The sequence below is a fragment of the Anarrhichthys ocellatus genome, unplaced genomic scaffold (assembly GCF_004355925.1).
Source record: "Anarrhichthys ocellatus isolate YVR2014 unplaced genomic scaffold, GSC_Weel_1.0 scaffold97, whole genome shotgun sequence".
Lineage (NCBI taxonomy): Eukaryota > Metazoa > Chordata > Actinopteri > Perciformes > Anarhichadidae > Anarrhichthys > Anarrhichthys ocellatus.
In genome coordinates, this window is record NW_022280127.1 from 1,082,220 (window position 1) to 1,104,044 (window position 21,825).

The 21,825-nt window shown below is 43.1% G+C and overlaps 2 protein-coding genes across 2 annotated transcripts in view; both read left to right on the forward strand.

Annotated features, from left to right (window-relative positions):
• pdzd2 (PDZ domain containing 2) overlaps window positions 1–12,547 on the forward strand; it is a 52,532-nt gene extending 39,985 nt beyond the window's left edge. Inside the window, exons 14-21 of the mRNA XM_031875835.1 lie at window positions 911–1,827; window positions 2,036–2,180; window positions 5,827–8,482; window positions 8,913–9,030; window positions 9,140–9,241; window positions 10,875–11,145; window positions 11,254–11,388; window positions 11,615–12,547. Coding sequence (XP_031731695.1) covers window positions 911–1,827; window positions 2,036–2,180; window positions 5,827–8,482; window positions 8,913–9,030; window positions 9,140–9,241; window positions 10,875–11,145; window positions 11,254–11,388; window positions 11,615–11,823 — 4,553 coding nt within the window. The 3' untranslated portion in view covers window positions 11,824–12,547. The remainder of the gene's footprint in view (window positions 1–910; window positions 1,828–2,035; window positions 2,181–5,826; window positions 8,483–8,912; window positions 9,031–9,139; window positions 9,242–10,874; window positions 11,146–11,253; window positions 11,389–11,614) is intronic.
• Window positions 12,548–16,083: 3,536 nt separating this feature from the next.
• The window catches only part of npr3 (natriuretic peptide receptor 3), a 25,166-nt gene continuing 19,424 nt past the window's right edge, over window positions 16,084–21,825 (forward strand). The window contains exon 1 of the mRNA XM_031875825.1: window positions 16,084–17,044. Coding sequence (XP_031731685.1) covers window positions 16,390–17,044 — 655 coding nt within the window. The 5' untranslated portion in view covers window positions 16,084–16,389. The remainder of the gene's footprint in view (window positions 17,045–21,825) is intronic.

Consider the following 21,825-nt stretch of genomic DNA (forward strand, 5'->3'; position numbering starts at 1 on the left):
GGCCATAACTCAATAACTCATATGCTAGTTATGAAAACGACACAAAAATGGTTGATGGGGTAGAACGATGACATGGATTTATACTGAGGCTCTACAACAGACAGAGGATGTTTTAGCAGCTTTTTGTAATTGTTTTCAATCAGAAGGAAGCATTTTGGGCTTTTGCGTAGTTGAACGTACGCTGTATGCGCCTCGTGTTTTTACAGGAGTGCCCGGAACGCCTCCAGTTGAAAAACATTCAACTCTGAGCCAAAATCCCTCGATGTCATCTGCGTTTTTTTTCTCACTGTGGTGACTATTGCTGGACACCCGGAGCTACTGACCAACGTTAGCATTCGTTTAGCAACATTGAACTTTTTTTTTTTAAATGACATTGTGTTGTGACTCAAGTCTGATCAGTTTACTTGCCTCTAAACATTGATAGCATGTGTACAATTTTACTTAAAGACTCAAAATTGATGGGGATATTTTTCAACAGTGAATGCACACTTTTTTCAGAACATGTTATTTTTTCCATATGTCACAATGCATTTAAATATAGTCCTTTTTAACAGAATTGTCTCGCAGACTTGGTTTTTGACTCCAAAGCTCTGAATCGGTCGTCAGTGGACGCGTCTCACAGCGCCAGTGATCGATGACCAAATATTTCACCATGTTTCGGTCACGATTGTCAAATTTTTTAATGGGGCAGCTCAAAATTGACTGTTTCAGAAAGCCAATTTTGAGGCAGGATTAGCTGCTCTAGATTAAGGCCGACTCTTGGTTTAATTCAAACCCCATCCGGGAGACGGCCCATAGTGTAAAAAAAAGGTTTAATGCATTGTGACACCATCACCAGATCTTCATCTTTGTCTGTTTTTATTTGGCAATGAAAATGACTTATTCTCAGCATTCACCCCTTCTCTAACAGAAGTGGAGAGTGGCCCCGTGCTCAACGCTTCACAAGACAAGACCCCCGTTCCCCCAAATCCCCGCATGGAGGCAGTCTGCCAGCCCGTCGCTGTCTCTAGCCCCGCCTCCGTGCGAAGCCCGCTTCTCCGCCAGCGACGGCTGATGTGCTTTGAGGACGAGCTCAGCGACGAGGAGGACGACCACGCCAGGAACACCGGGCTCCTCCGCAGGCCAACAAAACCGGACTCTGTTAACTTCAGCGGTGCCCAAGCATCCGAAATTCCCAAATGTGATTCAGCAGTTGTGAGTGCTACATCGTCGTTGGATATAAATGGAAACAGTGAAGACGGGGATTTGCAGAGGTGCGGAAGCCATGATGGGAAAGCACCACTCTGTGGTAGTTTCTCACAGTGTGAGGAAGGTATTGCCAATAAGTCAGAGTCACCGGCTTCCGAGTCGCCCCTCATGGCCATCCGCAAAGCAGGGGGGGCAAGCGGTTTGGGCTCCGGGCCCAGCAATTTGGCCATCAATAGTGATAACTACACAAATCCAGAGGATGGACAGTTGGAGTCGAAGCGCTCGCCCAAGCTCGAGCATAAAGCAGTGACGCGGGTCAAAAGTATGATGAGCATCGAAGCGCCAAACCTGCCCCAGCAGCAGAAGTCCAAAGCGGATGAACCCTCTCCAGTCTTGGGCCCGTCCCAGCCCCCTTCCCAAGCCACCCAGTGTGGAAGAAACCCCAAGATCGCCGGTGGCTCGGTACCCCATCAGCTCTGCAAAAAGGGAGATGCCAGTGAGCTTGTGGGTGTCTGCACCGTCGACGCCGTGACGCTGTGGAGAAGCGAGGACGAGTCGTTCGGCCTCGACCTGGAGATCATGTCATCCCCTCTGAAAGTCGTCGTCGTTGGGCTAAAGCCTGGAGGTGCAGCAGAAAGGGTAAGTGTGACTGGTCTAATCTTCATACCGCTCCAATATTAGTGAATGGATACTGCCGGCTTTACGCCAAAACTTCGCTGTTTGAATTATTTCAAGATTATTCCAAATAATTTGACATATAATCGTATTTTTTTTTGCCAGAGCGCTGGTGGTTCTGTCGCTCAGTCACAAGCTGAGTTTGATCTCTTTTGCTTAATCGTGCACCCAGGAAACAACGGGAAACCTGTGTCCTGGAGATGAGATTGTCAAAATTGGGGAAACGTCGGTGCGCTCCTCTACTTACCAGGAAATCTGTGAGCTCATGCACAGCCTTCCCATTACACTGGCCTTGGAAATTAAGAGACCGGTTTCAGGTAAGACCTCGTTTTTAGGATCACTTTTTTCTGGAGATTATAGGTCATCCAGCGTCAGTGTGCTACTGTTGTGCTTTCATCTCAGGACTCCACATTTAGTTTTTTTAAGTATCAGGGTTGCTGATGCAGAGACAGAGGTAAGAAACGTGGGAAAGTCCATCAAAAAATGTTCAATCTGTTGAATCTGGCTTAAGTTTGGCAATGTGATGTTGTCCAGGAATGTACTTCTTCAGCCAATCAGTAGTGACCGCACACACCAAACATAACTATAAGATTCTGGAATAATTCAACCCGGCGTATTTCCCGATGAGAGTGAATCCGGCGAGATTCTGGGAAATTAGAACTTTCCAAAAAAACAACAACCCATGATTTTACATGAATCATCAACGCTCGTCTCTTAGTCCGAGAGAAAGTAAACACAGGAAGTAGCATCTCAGAATAACCACGTGGGATAACTGCATAAGGATCTACATTAACCCGGATGCTGATCCCTGTGGAGTTCACCGTAGTGCTGCTTTCAGTCGGACTCAAAGACAAGCGTTTGAAATATTTCCCGTAAAAATTGTGTATATTTGAAAAGATGTAGGAGGCTCATTCAGCTCGTCCACCAGGTTGAAATATACCGGAATTTCTCTTTAGGATCTTTTATGACATCGGCCATATTCTAGTACAATTCTACTGTTAACTTTGCGATCTTTTTGAGTAAAGAAACTGTGATGTCTTTGTAAAATCTTACCACATAGTAATGTTAACCCCTGTGCATTGTTTTGGCATCTGCTCAGCCTTTAAACTCATGACTTTATCAATGAAAGTGGGATCGACCCTTAAATCCAAGCGTTCTAGCTAAAAGATAGATTTTAATTTCAATCTTTTCTTACTCTTTCGCTCACCTGATGTGGTGGTGTATATTATATATGTATTATATGTGTATTACGCTTCTTCAAATTAGTGTTTACAAGCAGTAGTACCAGAATGCCTCTCAGTTTGCCTTTAAATAGAGCACCATTTCTGTCCCTTTTATGCCGACTTAAGCTGTAGGATCAACCCTCCCTCACTTACTTCCCCAAAGCAACCTGCAAGCATCTGGCTTTCTATCCATGGTGACTATCTAATACAGTATATTTGACCTTTTAGTAGCAGTGCTATATTTACCCTGTAGCCTAACTCCCTGAATGCCTGAATTGACAAATGAGACTTGTATAGTACAGTAGTGTTAATCTTAGTTTAGTGTAGCATAGACATTGCTGTGGATCACTGTTTCTTGGTCACCAAAAGAGTTTTATTACCAAATTACTTCAGAGGGGGGGGGTGCTTTTTATTAGATCACAATCCTTTTGTATATTTTTGGATTCGGACATCGGATTGCCGTTGAAGGGTTGCATTCAATGTATTAGGGATTCAATTACCGATTTATTTGATAAAAGAAACAAAAATCAATCCCCTGACTTTAATTTTTCAAGTTTAGGACATCTGTAAATGTTTAATTCTCTAGGTGGTGAACAGATGATTCCTTTAGTCCTCTTTACATCTTCCCCAATCTTGATCTGTTATATAAGAGACGGCAACAGAATAAATGCTCATGTGACACCCTGCAACAACCACAGCAATGTCTCTAAAGTTGTTCTGATACCGAGACCAGAATGGGAAATGCCTCCGATAGAGTCTAAAATGCTGGATAGGGCACCGATCCAATATCACGTTCTGTAACATTTATCAACTCATCTATGCGCCATGAGAACACTACTCGATGCATAATTCCTCCCCGATCGGTACTGCACATGTGCAACTCTCAACAGAGATGAGAAAGAAACGAGATGACTCACTCGTTAGCTACTTCCATCATCAGTCTCAGAAAAAACTACAGCTGCGTCACAAATCCATGATGATGATCGTGCGCAGTACCGATCGGGCAGATGCTGGCTGAGAGTGTAATGTTAGCAGAGTGTCAACAATCTGGCAATATTCTAGATTATACAAGAAAGTTCTATGGCATTCATTCATTCAGCCATACAGGTTTAGTAGTATACATTGGTTCAAATGTATATATGTCTGTGTATATTTATATGTATATATACTGTTATTGGATCGGTACTCTGCATCGGAATCGGTATAAGCAATGAAAAAATGGTATCTGAACATGTCTAGTACCTACATTTTCTGAATTAATCAATTAATACATTTCTGTCTACCCAACCATAGACATTCACACAATGACTTTTAGTCTTTGCTGACATAATCTAACGCCTCTGATGCAATGTGGAGTATGTAGTGTCTGTGTTCTACAATATGCTTGCAGGCCTGCAATTGGATAGTTGAATGACCCATCAGGTATTGTTTAGAATGACAATTTCAATTACATAATAATTTCAATAACTTTTCTTTGTTATAATAAGTCTCAGATTCTAAGGAAAGAAATCTGTTATGCCAAAGCTGTCATTCTACTTGAGGTATTTCTACCGGTGAATTTTGTTATTTTTCTTTTTCAGAAATATTAATCTGTTTAGAATTTAAAAAAATTGAAATCAGGCCTCTCTCTGACCCTTCTGCTGCTTCCGTTTCAGACGTTTTAAGTTTGCCTCTTTATTATCAAGGTACCTCACAGACCTTATGACCTGTTCCGAGACTTTGGTGAACTGATTCATCATAATGAAGTTCAAATTAAAATACATTTTTCCTGACTAACCTGGAGTTGAAACACAACTATGTAACTAGTATAGAAAAAAAGAGTGTTTTGGGGATTCTAAATGCTCTGCATATTGCAGTGAAAGACTTGCTCCCACACAACACCAGAAGACATCCAGATGGAAAAAACCATCAGCCTGGACATTCTTCTTAAGTTATTTTATTTCATTATTTAACCTCACTGTGTTGCAAGATAAAAGAACATTGTTAGTTTTTAGGGAGTGTGTCTTTTTGTAGCCCGGCTGTGTGTGTGAAAGGGTGAATGAGAGGCCAAGTGTATAGCGCTTTTCCATTTACCATTTTGACAAAACCTTCATATATTCTAATTCGCACAGGCTCCGCCCTCTACTGGACTCTGTGAGTAATATTCTCCCCCACTGGGCATAAACTGGCCAATCAGCACATGCCTCACCGAATATGTGAACCCCACGGTATATAAAGCAGCACACAACGCTGTGTGCCATCCTTTTTCTCTTCAGCGAACGGCGATTTGCCCACTGGCATGAGACAGATACGCTCCTTTCTGATGGACCAGGGAGTGGTATGTGCAAGGTGTGTACTGCTTGTATTATGACCCCTGTACGCTTCGGCCATGCCTCACTTCATTTGCGGACTACCTGGGTTGACTCTGGCCCCCTACTTCTCTGCTGTTGCAGCCTGGGTTATAAAGAAGTAGGTGGGCTGCGGCAAATAACCCGTAGCCAGTCAGCCTGATGTACTGGGGGGTCCGCACATATTCGAATAGGCATGTCCTGATTAACCAGTTACACGTATGCAAATTTAGAGTAGACAAATGCTTCTTTGTGATTGGAGTAGAGTATTACCCATAGAGTCTGGTAGAGGGCTCTACCTGTGCTGATAGAACTAGGGTTACAAAATCCTAACCTTCGTTACTTCAAATGATGAACTCAGCGCTTCTCATTCAGTCCTAACTAAACAGCTTACCTTTTATTTTTGGTCCCAGCTGTAGATCGACTGTCCAGTTTGATAATGTCATCAGGGAGCAGTGACGGAGCCACTACACTGAACCCACCCAGATCTGTTCAGGGCACATCTGATGAAGGACAAGTAATAGGTGCAAATTCGAGAAATTTCAACCACACAACCCAAACAGACTTTCAATTACCCATCACCAATATAGATGATATTTTATCAGAAGTAAGCCTCTGCAGTGTTACAAATACACACAATAAATCCCCCTACAAAACATTGTCTAATGAGCCTGTATCCTGCCATTCAAGCCAGCATAGAGTAACCCAGTGTGAGAAAGCTTGCCTTCAGGTTTCAATACAGTCCGATCCCCTGGACTGTTTCATCTCGGATGCAGGAAATGAAAAAGGTGCCATGCCCACTATGGAGACAAACAGCTCTGCTGTTTTCAATGGATCACATCCCCAAAGGCCTGATGCTGGTTCTAAATCTATGTACCCCATAGGAGATGACAGTGATTCAAACAGTAACTCCTCCACTGACAGCAGAGTAATGGTCAATACGATGGCCGGCAGTGGTGGTAGTTTTCATGAGCCGTCAGATGAGGAGGAGGTGGAGTTCTGTTTGTGTGATGCCAAGCAACCTGCTGCTGGTGAAATCTCTCATTTAAGCCAGTCACCGAATGAGTCCCCATCTTTTCAGCATGCCAGCAGTCAAAACACAAACCTTGACCAGACCTCGCAGTGCTCTGCTGATGTCTTACTGACAAACAATGAAGACTCTGTTACAACAACCCAACACTTGCAGCTATCTCATTTATTAGGGGTCTCCTCTCCAGTGCAGCCATGCCAATCTTCCAACAGTACAATACCTGGGAATTCTTTACAGTGCCACACTGATAGAGCCATCGAACCCTCTGACAAAGTTAAAGCATGTGTGACATCCAGTCCCCAAAGCACTTGCAGCAGCCCCTATCCACCAGATACACACAGTGCCACTAAGGGTACTACCACTACAAATTTGCATGCAGATGCCTCGCTGACCTCAGCATTATTGAAGCACTTGAATACACAAACTCCCCATTTACCTTCAATGGAGTCAGAGACCGCAGGTTCAAGCATCGGCCGATCGGATACGAGAGTGTCAGCGTCAATGACGAGCAAAGAAAAAGCCTTGGAGTATAGAACTAATTTAAACCCCCATGCTATCTCCGTGCTTAAGAAGAACTCTGGACTAAAACTTCTTGATAGTATAGACTGTCCCATGTGGAGTAGTAACTTCAAACTCCAGATTGAATCTCAAATCAGACCAAACACTAATGCTCCCAAATTGAAGGGCCTTAGTATTAAGAGTAAAAACAAACCAAAGGAGGAGCTGACCGGTAGGGAAAGTCCAGTATCCTTAAACACCAAGGCTTCCTTGAACCAGTCACCAAAATCCACATCAACGGCAACCACGTCCAGCTCTTTGAAGACCAATACCCAATGCCTTGATTGGCCCAAAGTAAGTGACAGACTGCAAGCTACAGCTGAGCACGGGCCTTCAGGTAGCACATCACAAACAGTGCAACTGGCCAAAGAGATCCATTTAAGCTCCAAAGCGCCAGCCAAATCACAGAGCCAATCCCACACCACTGCCACTCAGAGAACATTTATAGAAGTTAGACTGTCTTCCTTTTCTGGTTCTTCACCACCAGTTATGGCACACAAAGAAACCGTGAATTCAGAAGAATCTAAACCCACTCAAAGAGGCACAGATTCAGGATTAGCCCCCATACTGTCTCCTGCCAACTCCACGGTAGAAAAAACAAACGTCACGGTCAGTAACACAGTGTTTAATTCTCTGGGTTCTGCTAAAGAAACTGATTCAACCACAAGTAATGGCTCAAAACCCAGCACTATTGTAGAGACAAGTGAGACCCTAAAGTCCAGCACGTCCAGACTGTACATAAAGACGATGGAAAGGCGAAGCCTCACCATAGATACCTCCTTGTCAGCAGGCTACAATCCTTTCTCTGTCCGACACAAGATAAAGTCCTTTGAAAACCTGGCTAACTTTGACAAGCCGGTGGCTAAAAGCAGTGACATTCAGTCTTACGCTCTGGCGTATAGAGCCTCGCTTAACCAAAGGATCGCCGGTTACATGGGCTTGGTCAATTCTATCGACTGCCGGGCACGGCAAAGGAGTTTTAGTTCTTATATGGAGAATCTGATCCCCACCGTGCCCTGCTCACCTCTCGTCAGTAAATCTCCATCCAGCATTACACTGATCAACCTTGAGCTCCCACGTTCGAGCTACAATGCAGCTCCCCCGATGGAAGGCGGTCCCGGGTCTCATGGTCTCAAAGCTCCAGATTGGACGGCACCACAGACCCCTCAGGTGCTGTGCAAGAAACACGACAAACTTGCCCGCAGCAGGTTGCGGCAGCTCAGGGCTCTCAGCATGCCTGAATTGGAAAAACTATGCACCGAGGACTTTACCAGAGACCATGGTACGACCGCGGATACAACTGAGCCTGGCAGCCATGCCGCCATACTCGAGAAAGCTACAGCGACTAAGAGCTTTCCACCTTCTGCAACCCTGACAAAAGCTGATGTGAACAGGGACAGCGGAGGTGATGTTGGATCCACTGAAGAGACTCCTCGGGGAACCCCAGAACCCCACGGACAACAGCCTGGCTGGGCAATCAGGTGGGGGAGTTCAATCATTTGATTTATTTTATTTAACCAGATGAAACCAACTGAGATAAGAAATCTCTTTCACAATGGTGACATGGCCAATAAGGCATCAAAGTTACAGTTCAAGTACACGTCGATTTCATATATACAATAAAGTACATAATACTTTACAGAGTAAAAATGAATGTTCATGTATCCAAAGAAGAGGTTGAATATACACAGATGTATAACACAGACCAAGGGCCATAATAATATAGACAACACTGATTGATCTCATGATTAGCATTTGTAAGGAATATACTGTTGTAGAAATAATGGTAAATTGGCCAATATTAGCCAAACCTGAGGACATTTTGTGCAATAAAACTAGAGATTGAACATTTATTTTCTTGTGTTTCTTGCTATTAAAATTGTGTTTGATGTTGGCTCCTTTTGTCTGCAGTTTAAAGGAGCTGGCTTCTTCTCCCGTCAGTCAGCGTAAGCTGCAAACCCTGCTCTCCTCCCCGATGCTTCAGTCGTACGTGTCGGCCCTGCTTCAGGAGGCCGAGGCCCTCTCAGAGGTGACGCTATACTTTTAGAACTTACACATTTCGTAGACTAGACTGTGTCAATCCTACTTTCTGTATACATTTTTTTGTCACATTGACTCTGCGTCTGAACTCCCTGCAGGTCAACGGTAATACTCACCTCGTGGTCCTGAGCAAAGAGGAAGGCTCGGGGCTTGGCTTTAGTGTTGCTGGTGGAGTCGACCTTGAGCAGAAGGCAATAACTGTAAGTACAGTGTGCTCCAATGCAGTACAAGCTGCCATCGTCTCTTTTGATACTACCACTGGGGGGTAAAAAAGTCGGGAATGTTCTCATACTGTAGGAGGAGTCTTTCTGTCTCTGCTGTGCTCAGGTTTGTCTTGAATAAAAGATCCTGATGAGGTGTGTTAATTTGTTTTGAGCCCCGTTAGATACTGTAACAGCACAGCAGTTACTCTTCCTGGGGTCCACATGATGTATTTACAATATTTCAATGACAAAACACATGACATCCATACAACAATACGACAAACACCGAGCCGAAAAACAGAACGTATTTGACCCATCCGTAAATCCCGCCTTCCACTGCTACTCCGTGTTACCATGGAGCCCACACTGTCACTAAGTGCACTCCCTGAATAAATATTATACATCTTTGGGATAACAACAAAGCGATTTTAGAGAGAAGTGGACAGAAGGATCTACAATATGCATTTGAAGGATATATCAGGATGTCAAACTGATTCAGCCGTGAAAACTAGTTAAACCTGGTGATCAAGTCAGAAAACCATTTAATTAAAGAACAACAGTGTTCCTTTAAAGCCAGGTAGCTTACGCTAGTTAATGATATGCTAACGTACTGTGCTAATATTAACTACACTGATTTTTATGTAGAAACGTAACGTTTTAGAAACGTATATCTCCTTCCAACCTCTTCGGCTAACGAGTATCACTATTACACAAGGTTTAACCACGACCAGCTCCAAATCCACACAACCAGCCTGAAAAGGAAGAAAATCTGAAACGACTGCATGAGAGTCTGGAGCGGAACGGAGTTGTCTGATCAGAGCATGCCGATGCTACGCTATCATTGTCTAAGCTGCGTTCGAGGGGCGGGGCTTAGCGAAGGGACACCTCTTAAGATCTAAAGTAATCAATGAAGCAGCACACATCCTCTGATCACAAATACATCAGAGCGCTGCACATGAATCATAATTTCATTGGTTGATGTGGTAGTTGTGGAATGCCCCTCTTTGTACACATGCTGATTCACAATATTTTGTTGTTTATATAGAAATTCTAATTTTGTTAATATGCTATTCGTTCTCTTGGTCTTTCTCTGGTTCCGTACCATTAAAACAAAGTACTTTGCACTGTTCCGTGTCATATGGCCACTAAGTCAGAACTTCATTGTATTCATCTCAGTTACCTTTATTCCTGTTTGTCTTAAAAAGACATTCAGTCATTTTGAATGCAAAAATGTTTGTGCTGCTCAATAAAAATGCGTTTTACTTAAACTGACTGTTACTCCCTTCACTCTCGATAAATCTGTAAATCCCTTATATATTTAATATACGGTCACTGTAACCTATAACTCAAAAATTCACATGTTGATTATGAAAGTTTCACACAAATTTCTAATAGCATAAGATGATGAAGTGATGACATTTTGGACAGACATGGATGTAAACTGCAACATGGCTGGTTGGTGGAGGCATACAACCATTTATGTTAATTCTGTCTATCGTCCTTTATATTATATATATTATATTATTATAAATTAATTTGTGCTGCATTTCTTGTATGAAAAGTGCTATACAAATAGAGATTATTATTATTATTATTATATTAATACTATAATCTTTAACTTTGTGTTCAGGTCCATCGGGTCTTCACCAAAGGGACAGCGAGCCTCGAGGGCACAATCCAGAGAGGGGACTGCATTTTATCCATAAACGGCAGCAGTCTGGGGGGGAAAACCCACGGAGAGGTGGTCTCCTGCCTCCATCAAGCCAGGCTGTCCAGTCAATCCTTAGTAGTCATCTGGAGGGACGAGGACAGTGGAATGGGCCCCTCTGACACACATGACTCGGCCGGCCGGCCAAAGAGGACGTGTTCCGCCAGGAAGAAGTCTTCGGGCGTTGGAGCAGGTAAGGCTTCTGTGACACACGTCTCCATGAGGGTAAAGTAGTTCCTCCCCTCCTTCACTGTTTCCATATTATGTTTAACCTCATCAACCTTAATTATTTACCTTCCAGTGGTGGATGTGGGTCCAGACGGTGCTTTAACGGTGGAGCTCCACAAGTCCTCTGCCGGCCTGGGTTTCAGTCTGGAAGGGGGGAAGTCCTCGTCCCACGGAGACAAGCCTCTCATTGTGAAACGCATCTTTAAAGGTGACCCGGTTTTCTATAAGTCTCTCAGAAAAGTCCATGTTAAAGCTCAATACTCATTTCATTTAGTCATCATTAAACACATGTGATTATAGTGTCATGGCACAGGTAGTACTGGTAAAATGATTTGTTATTTAGTCTTGGGTGTGTGCGTGATCAGACTTCTACTTCGAGCTGAGAGGAATCAGGCGGCGCATCTTTGACTTGAGTCGCTGTACTTCTACAACAGGAGGCGCCGCAGAGCTGTCCGGGTTAATCAAAGTTGCCGATGAAGTTCTGTCCATCAACGGCTGTTCTCTGGAGGGCCTCATGCACCACGATGCCTGGAAAGTCATCAAAGCCACTGACGAAGGGCCCAACCACCTCCTCATCCGCAAGCCGAGGAACCTGACTGTAATGAACAAGGAAGCAGGAAGCTCCCGAGACGGACCAATGTGAAACAGCCCTCTGATACAGGCTGTGGACGAGCTGTAGCTTTTTCCAGCTTTTCTGATGGACTTCATTTGACTTTTTGTGTTTTGTCTCGTTACATGTGTTTGTACGTAGAAATAGGCCACATTGGATGGACCACCAGCTATTGTGGTGGACATTGCTGAATCATGATTTACTTCAGATGGGAGGTGCAGTTTGTTTACAATAGATTCACTTTGGAACACTAAAGAAAACTTTTTTTTTAAAATAAAGTCAGTATGTGAAACTATCCATGGCAGGTTGTGGTTATACCATTCATGCTAACTTGAACATTTTTGAACTCTCCGCTTCGGAAATGTAACTGTCTTACAAACGATTGAATGTCCTCACCAACATTTCAAACCTTTAACTCTGTTTCTCTACTTACAAAGACTTGGAGAATGTGGATGGATAGGATTGCAAATATTAACATTCACATTGATAGATTGAAAAGGAATGTTTTATCTATGTTTCAATTTCTACTCAATCCAAGCAATTTTATGAGAGAATGTCATACATTGGTTAAACACACCTAACATGTTAATCCTCTGGAACTACTTTCTCCACATGAGGCGTTTAACTCTATCATCACATCATTATATTTCTAATAAACAGCAGGTTGAACACAATATCAGCCATGTTACAGCAGACCACCACACAGCTTCTAAAATGGTTATAATGACAGTGTGCAAGTGTAAGAAATGACCACCAGATGTCAGTAAAGGCACACAAATGGGTGAGGAACCACTCTGAGCTTCTGAACCTCAGTGTGTTACTGTTCCTGCAGTGGAACCAGCATGCCCGCTTTTAAATGTTACAGTTTTTAATGTTCACAAAGTAAAGGACAACTGTCATTGCTTCGACACAGAATGCATTCACTGACGATGTCTTTCGAAATCCATGAAGGCGTTTCTCACTCAAAGTCGACCACCACCAAACCTCTGTGTATTTTACCTCAGTTCTGCACATGATTACATGCTATTTAAAAAAAAAAAGAACGTACAATGTAAATAACACTGCAATATTCTACATTCTGCTACATCTACATAGAAATAATAAAAAAAGAAAACTCCTAATTGGGCCAAACAACACTGTGCACCTATTTTCATTCCTCCATGACGTCCATTGAAAGACTTGTGTCAGGTGAGGAGAGTCAGATTCCAGTGGTTTGCAGCTCATCCCAGGATGGTGTCACTAACATTCCTAAAACAAAAAAGATTTCCCCTCGTGTCGGTGGAAAGTTTAATGCTGGACGCCTGGACATGTCTGCGGAGCATTGCCAGGGATCTCACGTATTAGAGGCCGTAACAAGAAAAAAATGTTGGGCTCGATGACCATAAAGGTCATCAATTATCAAAATTGAAGTAATTGATTCTTAAGTGGCAACTTGTTTCAGCTCAATTATTAATTTTGATACTTAAAGTATAACACAAAGCAAATGATGACCATAACAATTAAAGCATGTGATTCCCATGTGCTGCGTATACCAGGTTTTCCATCAAAATTTTGGAACCTGGCTGCAGGGATCATCTCCAATCCAGACACAAGAGACATCAACGAGTTCCAACACTGACCAGGTCTGGCTCACGGTCGGCGTTCACCCCAAAGGTTGTCGGATGGTGGTTGAAGTCTGCGCTCTGTCTAGTTCTTCCACACCAAAGTGGGAAAGCTATTTCTCTGCCGAGCTGCTGATATACTTTGGGCCATATAGTGTTCATGCACACTGCACTAAATATCAAAACGACATAGTCATTATGCCAAAAACCAGAAAACAAAATGAGTGGCCCCCGTCTGCACGGAGTCATGTAAAACACAGACCTGCGGCTGAAAGATGCCGTTACACGACAAGGTGTTGAGTTCAGCTTTAATGACCACAATTTGCAAAATCATTTTGGACACTTGGGGTAAAGATAGCACAGAACTGCGCTTCGCATGCAGCAGCATAACGATTCGCCTTTTTTACATGTAATGATTTTAATGATTTTTAAAGTGTAATGAGAGCGGTGGAAAACATTGGGCACGCACGTCAGCAAATTCCACTCGGCTCGCCAGCAAACAAAAAAATGTGTCTTCTGCGGGGCTCGGTGGGTGAGTCATTAGTGACACATGCTAATGAGCCACGATAAGTGCGAGTGCTGCTGCTCGGGCAGGGGGGGAGGTTGAGCTGTGGATAATGTTATTTTTGTCATTGTGGAACTGCACAGGGGTCAGTCACTGTTTGAACCTCTGTGCTGCGGAGACACATCGCTGAGTACTGCCGGCACAAGACTAACAATGTTCATTTACTTACTCTGAAGACTCCGAAAACTCAAGACAACCCGATGCATTGTTGTAGATTCAAACCGCGGGGGAACAATTTGCAAAGTTCAAGTTAGATCCGCTCTACGCTGAAAAGACTTAAAGCAGCGTGAAGGGATTTTCTGGCCACTTGGGGGCAGCATAACAAGTTGTTGTTGTGAGCAAACAGTTTGCCTATTTCAGCGTCTAGCTGACTGACGTTCATTTGGAGTTGTATTCGTGTCCACCGTATAAATGCAGAAGGCCGATATTTACTCTCCTTTTAGCTCTTTTGTTGTATCTGTTTTTGGTCTCCACCAACTCCTGAGAAGAATATCTGGCTCATTAGCTGCTAAATGCTCCATGCTTGGAGAAAGCTTTCTCCAAAGCACCTTCATCATTGGACATAAAAACAGCCCGTTCTCATTTCCAGGGTGTCAAATATTTTGATACGCCCCTTGGCGTCTGATACTGACGCACAAGACACCCTTCTGTAGCGTCGTGTGACCCACCAGGCATAATATGAAGACTGGAAAAAAACAAAACATGCAGGGTGGTAAGGAGGCGGATGAGTTAAATAAACACCAGGCGACCGGTGTTCAAGTCCCAAAATGTTGAGTTATTTTGAGGTGACATTACATTGTTCATCTTTTACTTTTTTTTACGTACTTTAAGGCCAACCATGACGTTTTTCCAAAACCTGACTAAGTGGTTTTGTTGCCTGAACCTAAGCAAATGTTTTTGTATTAATACACAGTGTTAACCACGTGTTTACTGCGACCCTTTAAGCCAATGCGCCCCACCTCTTTTTTTGCTCACCACGCAGACCATTTACCTGCATTCAACCAAAGCCTGCTCAAACGTGATTGGTCAATACTAATCGGACTACGAATGGAAACCGGCAGGCTCCCGGTGGTGGCAGTGTAACTCACTGAAGGACTAAGGCTGCACTCAGTGTTGTAAGTAAGATAGAGATATTTTTCCATTTAATGTAGCCAGCGCATTGTGCATTAATCCCTAATAATGGACACCCTGCATCCAATCAGAATTGAGTATTCACTCTACATTATTGACAACATGAACTGAAATTATAAACACGTTACACACACCTGATTTGTCCCCCTCAATGACAACTGAGCCACACACACCTAACAGGTTGCTCACACTTCCTCTTACAGAAAATACTTTATTAAATGTCAGCTAGTTTGAAAGTGGTGACTTTTTTGGTGTGCAGCAAAATCATACCTATGTTTTATACGCATGTATTGAATTTATTGGTATATTCAACTTTGTATGTATTGCTAGTCCACAAAGCAGCTGTGGAGCATTTGAAGTGTTTCACCTTTGCATGAAACATGAAGCTGGTTGGTGAATTGATTTAAACAACAATATCTGACAATGTTATATTTGCTCTGTGTTCATATTTGCTGTTTGCACGCAGCAAACCGTAGATCGACATGAATTGTTTCAAAACGTCAACATTAAAATTAAAAGATCAATGTTGGAATTCAGGATGAAGGTGGCGCTCCATCCTAAATCTGTGTCCTTTTAGAGAATCAAACACTCGCCAGCTTGAAACAATCATCTTTTAATTAAACTATGGTTATTCTAAGGTTTAACGGTGACTTTTTGACCCTGGCTGCGGTGGCCATATAATAAAAATAATAAATAATAGCTGAAAAAAAACACGCACAAGAAAAGTCTTGTATTTTGTTTGTTGCTTCGGGCCGCACGGAAACACAATTCCCCATTAACCCCATTAACTCCGCCGGGCCCGCGGTGAAAGCGGCTCATTGTGAGCTCGTGCGGCGGGTTGTCGCTTTAAGAAGGGGGCGGGGGCGCGATGACGCAGGAATAAAATCCTGAAAAAAAACGACGGTTCAAATACTCCAGGCTGGAGCCCTGCAGCGTGTGCGGCGGCTGCTGGCGGAGCTGGAAAGGATCTCCGAGCCCGGCGGGATCAGCTGTAAAGAGGAGGGGGGGGGGGGGCAAAACAAAAAATTATATATATATATATATATATATTTAGGAGCCCTTTCGGAGGAAACTAAATGCAGAATAAAACACACACAGTCCGGCAGATTCGCGTCTCTCAAAAGACAAACACAGTTATTCACTATTAGCCCCGAGCCAGGTACTCACGGCGGAGGGCGCTCTGTCTGCGGCTGCATGCGCAAACAGTGGAGGCAACTTGTGGGGAAAAGAAACATTTGGAGGAACAATTTATTGTGAAGTGTGTCTGGGGGGGGTGGGGGGGGGACTCGGGAGAGTCGCATCATGCCACATTCCAGCGCACTGTGCGTGTACTTTTTCACGCTCCTGAGCCCGGTGGTGACATTCACCGAGGACGTGGAGGTGTTGGTGTTCCTGCCGCAAAACAACTCCTACCCGTTCTCGCACGCGCGGGTCGCGCCCGCGATCTTTTACGCGCAGCGGCGGCTGAGGGCGGACGGGGGACGGTACTCGGGCTTCCGCTTCAACGTCCAGTTCGAGGACTCCGACTGCGTAAACGATGCCCTGTTCGGGCTGGTGGACAGGTCGTGCGCGCGCAAGCCGGACATGATCCTGGGGCCGGTGTGCGAGTACGAGGCGGCGGCGGTGGTGAGGCTGGCGTCCCGCTGGGACATCCCGGTGATCTCGGCAGGTGCCCTGGCCGCCGGCTTCGGCGACAAGCACGGCGAGTACTCTCACCTGACCCGCATCGCGCCGTCCCACGTGAAGATGGCGGAGACGTTCGCCGCGATGTTCGAGCACTTCACGTGGAGGAGTGCGCTGCTGGTGTACGAGGACGACAAGGCGGAGCGGAACTGCTACTTCACGCTGGAGGGGGTCTACCACCTGATGGCCGACTTCAACATCAAGACGTACGCGTTCTCCCAGGAGGAGCGCGTGGACACCGAGGACGTCCTCCAGAACATCCAGGACACCGAAGGTAAGGGTGCTCTCTGAAGTCTAAGGTCACGTGGTTGATGGAGACGCGGCTTAAAAAAGTCACCTGTCAAGTAAGTTCCATGTTCTAATCACATGTTTGACAGTTAAACACGAGACACTACAGGCAAACATTTTTGAGATTTTGTGCTATTTAGCTTCCATAACATGTCTTCTTTCAGACTAGTGGAAAGAAAACATCCAAAAGGATGTAGATTTCTCCTAAACTCACCAACAGTTACCATTAGATAGTGCCTCATTTGTATATTTAAACATAACATTTCAGAAAACATGTAATACAAAAATGTGTTGTATTAATGTCAGTAATCAGCTGGAGAAGGTTCATAATAATGTGTATTATTTATTTAAATGACTCTGATCCATAAATCTCTTCAGTAGCTCTTACATACACCTCTCTACATTCTGAAGCTTTTTACCAAGGGGTTTGTTCATACATCAGTCATATTTTATATATATATATATATATATATATATATATATATATAACATTTTGTTCCTAAAACCATGGAGACATTTATTTTTGACAGAATAAGAAATATACAAAATTGCCTCTGTCAAGACATTTGACTATACGTCAACAAAATTCACCAAGAATTGTGATCCTGGCTTTGTCCAGTGTTCACGTTTCTGTTCTGGAAATGTGTGCAAATTAGCACATTTGATAAGATAATGCATCATTTGCATATGAAAACATAACATTTGTTAAAAACTTGTAATACAAAAATGTAAGTAATCAACTGGGGAAGTTTCATGGTGATATCTGGCAGAAAAGACGACACCTGTTCACAGAGATGTGGACCTGTGAACAGAAATCACATAAATGACGAATTAGCTGTCAGAAGAGTTTCTGATTAATCATTTAGTTGTCAAATCGATCAATCAACACATTGTTTACCTTTGTCAGACAAAATATGCAATGTTTCAAGTTCTTTATTGTAATGTGCAGTTATACAGTGTTCATTAAATATGTAAATGAAAATCACGCATGTAAAAATGGGAATCTAAGCAAAATAACAAAATAATTTCAAGTGAAACTATAAGGATCAAATACAGCATGAAATATATTTGTGGTAGACGGTAATTACAAAAGGATAAAACTGTAATGTAACATGTGTAATGTGAAGATGTCCCTTTAGAAGACCCTTCATCCGTCCCTCATGTCGGCGCTGCCACTGAGGACACAGAGTTCCATAACGCCTTGTGTGCTGCACGAGTGTACACACTCGGGATGCATAATATTGAACTTGCATAGTTTTGTAAAGGAAATCATGTTAAACTATGTTTTCTTTCATCCAATTTTGAGCGTTTCTTTTACAGTTACAATCAGCCAAATGAAAAATCTGCTGTTTTTAGAGGAAGTTTCTAAAGGAAATCATATTATCTTTCATATTATCCAGTTTTGAGGGTTTTCGAGCAGAGACATATTTCTGACTGTCAGTAAGAAATGACAGCTTAAACTATTAGAGAAGCTACACCTTCTCATTCAAATCAACTGCTAATGGGAAATCTGTTGTCATATGAAGAAGTTTCTAAAGGAAATCATGTTGAACCATGTTGTCTTTCATATTATCAAATTTTCTCGATGAAAAACTGCAGTTTTTTTATAAAAATAAGCTCAAATGAATTGAAATATATTTCATTTCATTTCAGTGAGAGTCTTTGCAGCGTGTTTCTGTCCTTTACTGTCGCGCTAGTTTGCTTCCTCTGCTTTGGTCTCTGTGTTTCCGTGAGGGCGGAGGCGGTGACTTAAACTGCTCACACCAAAATGAGAAGCTAATTCTTGCCTTGTGTTAGTCCCGCAAATTTGACAGCTGTTACATTTGTGTTTATTTGCGTCACTTTTGCGTGTTAAAACCAACAAAGTTTAATTAACCCTGACCAAAGTAACCGTTATTGCTGCTTTGTAAATGTTGTAGAAGTCCCAGAAAACCAAACGATGTCGTGTCTGGGTTCATAACATCTGGAGGCGCTGTAGTTTGAACCGTAAAATAAACAGAATTTGCTGTGATATAATTGCACTGAACTGATTAAAAAGATGTCGAAATAACAACATCATAATGGCAATTTGTAAAAGGTTTGTTTGCTTCCTCTTTGGTGCATAAACTGTATATAAGAAGTGGACGTAGGCGTCGTGACGTCGCCCATTGGTTTGTGTACTGATGTTTAGAAGCCTCGAGTTCGGCAGTTCGGCCCTCGCCATCTTGGCTTTTTGCAAACTATTTGGACTGCAGAGGAGTGACGGCGTATTTGGCTATTGTCACATTAGCCCCGCCCCTAAAGCATACCCTGCTTTATGGTCTGTTTGACTCTAAATGGACCATAATTTACTAAATTAACATCATGCTGTATTGAAGAAGACTTGAAACTAGAGATTGAGACCATAAACTCATGTTTACAATGTTTACTGAGGTAATAAATCAAGAGTAGAGTCATTTTCTCATAGACTCCTATACAATAAGAGGAGTCGCCCCCTGCTGGTCAGTAGAAATTGGCTTCCCTTTTCAGAACCGGAGGTTGCCGCCTGGTTTGGTGTGAGCACAACATAATGAAAAGTCTGCTAGCTGCTTAAATGCAAAGCGTGCATTCATGTCATCTTATTGGCCTGTAACATGGGAGGAAATGTCAATTTCTCATCTAATTTTATAGCCTTTATCTGCGGATACTGATGACTTGCTGATACCAATGCACTTCCCTACCACGCACTGAAGAGATGAACCACATGGGTTAGTCGCTCGAAAATGTTCAGAGGACTTTGGAATTGGTAGTGACCAAAATGGGGCCGCCCCCCCTCTCCATATGTGGCCTAAAGAGCTCTTACAGTGTACAATACCTTTAACTATGCCCTTGTCTTATTCTGCATAGGTTCAGGACAGGTGGCTGCCTTTTTACATGGGCTAATGAGATATTTATGGGTAACTGAACCAAAGTAAATGCTTCTTAGGTAGAAAACAATGACTTTTCCAATGAGAATCCCCAACAAATATGTGAAATATATCCGAATGACCTTCAAAAGACATTGGCGTATTCTTTTTAGGGAAACAAGTGAGACCCAGGCTAACAAAATAGCCCTTTTCCATGAATAGAGAATTGCTTTTGAATATATTGAACTACCTGACATGAAATAGCAGCAGTAGTAGGACTGTTATATGTTTCTACATTAAAAGTCAAACCAAATGAGAGCATATGTATGTCAAGGGTTGTTTCACCTCGTGTCGGCCACAATCCTCCTGTCATAACACTTCCTGGTTACATCACCTCATATCACAGAAGTGGCTGTTGTATAAATTAGCATATATTTCACATGCTAAATGCTGCAGGGCCACAAAGTGCACCTGATGGCGGGAAATTAGTATTCCCGGCACGGCAGGTGCTCAACTGAGAGGTTTGAAGGGTTTCAGCAAAAGCCGAGCCGTGTTAGAGGGGATAGGCGGGTCCACCTCCGTATAATTGCTCACCGACAATATAACATGATTTGAACATTTCATATTCTCGATGCTGTTGCATTTCCCAGCTTTGTCCATAGTTATGAGGCACACAGCCTCCAGTGCCCCAGTGCTTTAGATTAGATGTGACTTCGCTGCTCACTGGAGTCAATCATGCTGTCACGTTCATGTTTCCAGTACACAATCTACATAAACCACCGGCTGCTTCCAAGACCAGAAACCCTGGGTTAACACGAACACGGAAAAATGTGCATGAGCATAATGCGGCTGCCAAAGTGATCTTGTAAACAATGTCCTTGGCCTGCCACTGGCAGTATCCTTCAACAGCAGTGTTATTGCACTCCGCCATTCTGCATAGCTACTATTGTACTGTCTGTACTGTCAAAGCCATTGAAAACAGTAACAATCTGCACTCATCACTGTGTTGCTTTTATGCTTCCCAGAGCATTCTGTTTTCAGGTTGTCCATTTGGACGTCCGTCTGTCCCATTCTCAAGAACGCAACGTCTCAGCAACACCTGCAGGGAATTTATTCAACTTTGGCACTTTGGAGTCATTGGGTGTGATCACAATCTGGTGGTCAAAGCTCAGTGCGACCTTACAAAAGATGTTTATGGCCATATCTAACTAAATGTCTAATATAGGATAAAATGATGAAGTGATGACATTTTGGACAGACGTGGATTTAAAGTGCAGCTGGTTGAGCGGACGCATACAGCTGTGAGGCTATTTATTTCCCCTGTCTGTAGCGAGTCCCTACAGCATACTGCCGTCCAGAGCTTTTCCTTATTTGGCACAGAAGACCATCGGAATATGGGTTTTAAGCTATTGTATGCTAAGGGGACCGGTCAGATCCAGAATTCTGGGGGATACTGGTGAGCGACCAGGACCTTTGCATGAGTCTAGTTGTTCCTCAAAAAAATGTTTTAAATGTTTTCATAATCAAAATGCTTTCGGGCTTCGAAAAATGTTCCTTCGTTCCAGTCTTCTTTCAAAGACTTTCTCCTCCAAAACCTGTCTAGACTAAGTGTCAGAAATCCTGTTTCTGATATGATTATTATAATTGCATGTATTCATTTTGCTAAGACTTAGTATTTGAATTATATTCCTAATATTTGGCACAACAACATTAATTGATGTCGCTATAAGTTCTTTTAGTGACAGAATATTCCTCTCCTTTTTTTGTGTGTTCATGAATCATTGATACGTTGGGAGACTGTCCGTCTAACAATCTCCTCCGCTGCGTTTCAGCACCCGGGACAGCGCCACGACGAGACACACACACACACACACACACACACACACACACACACACACACACA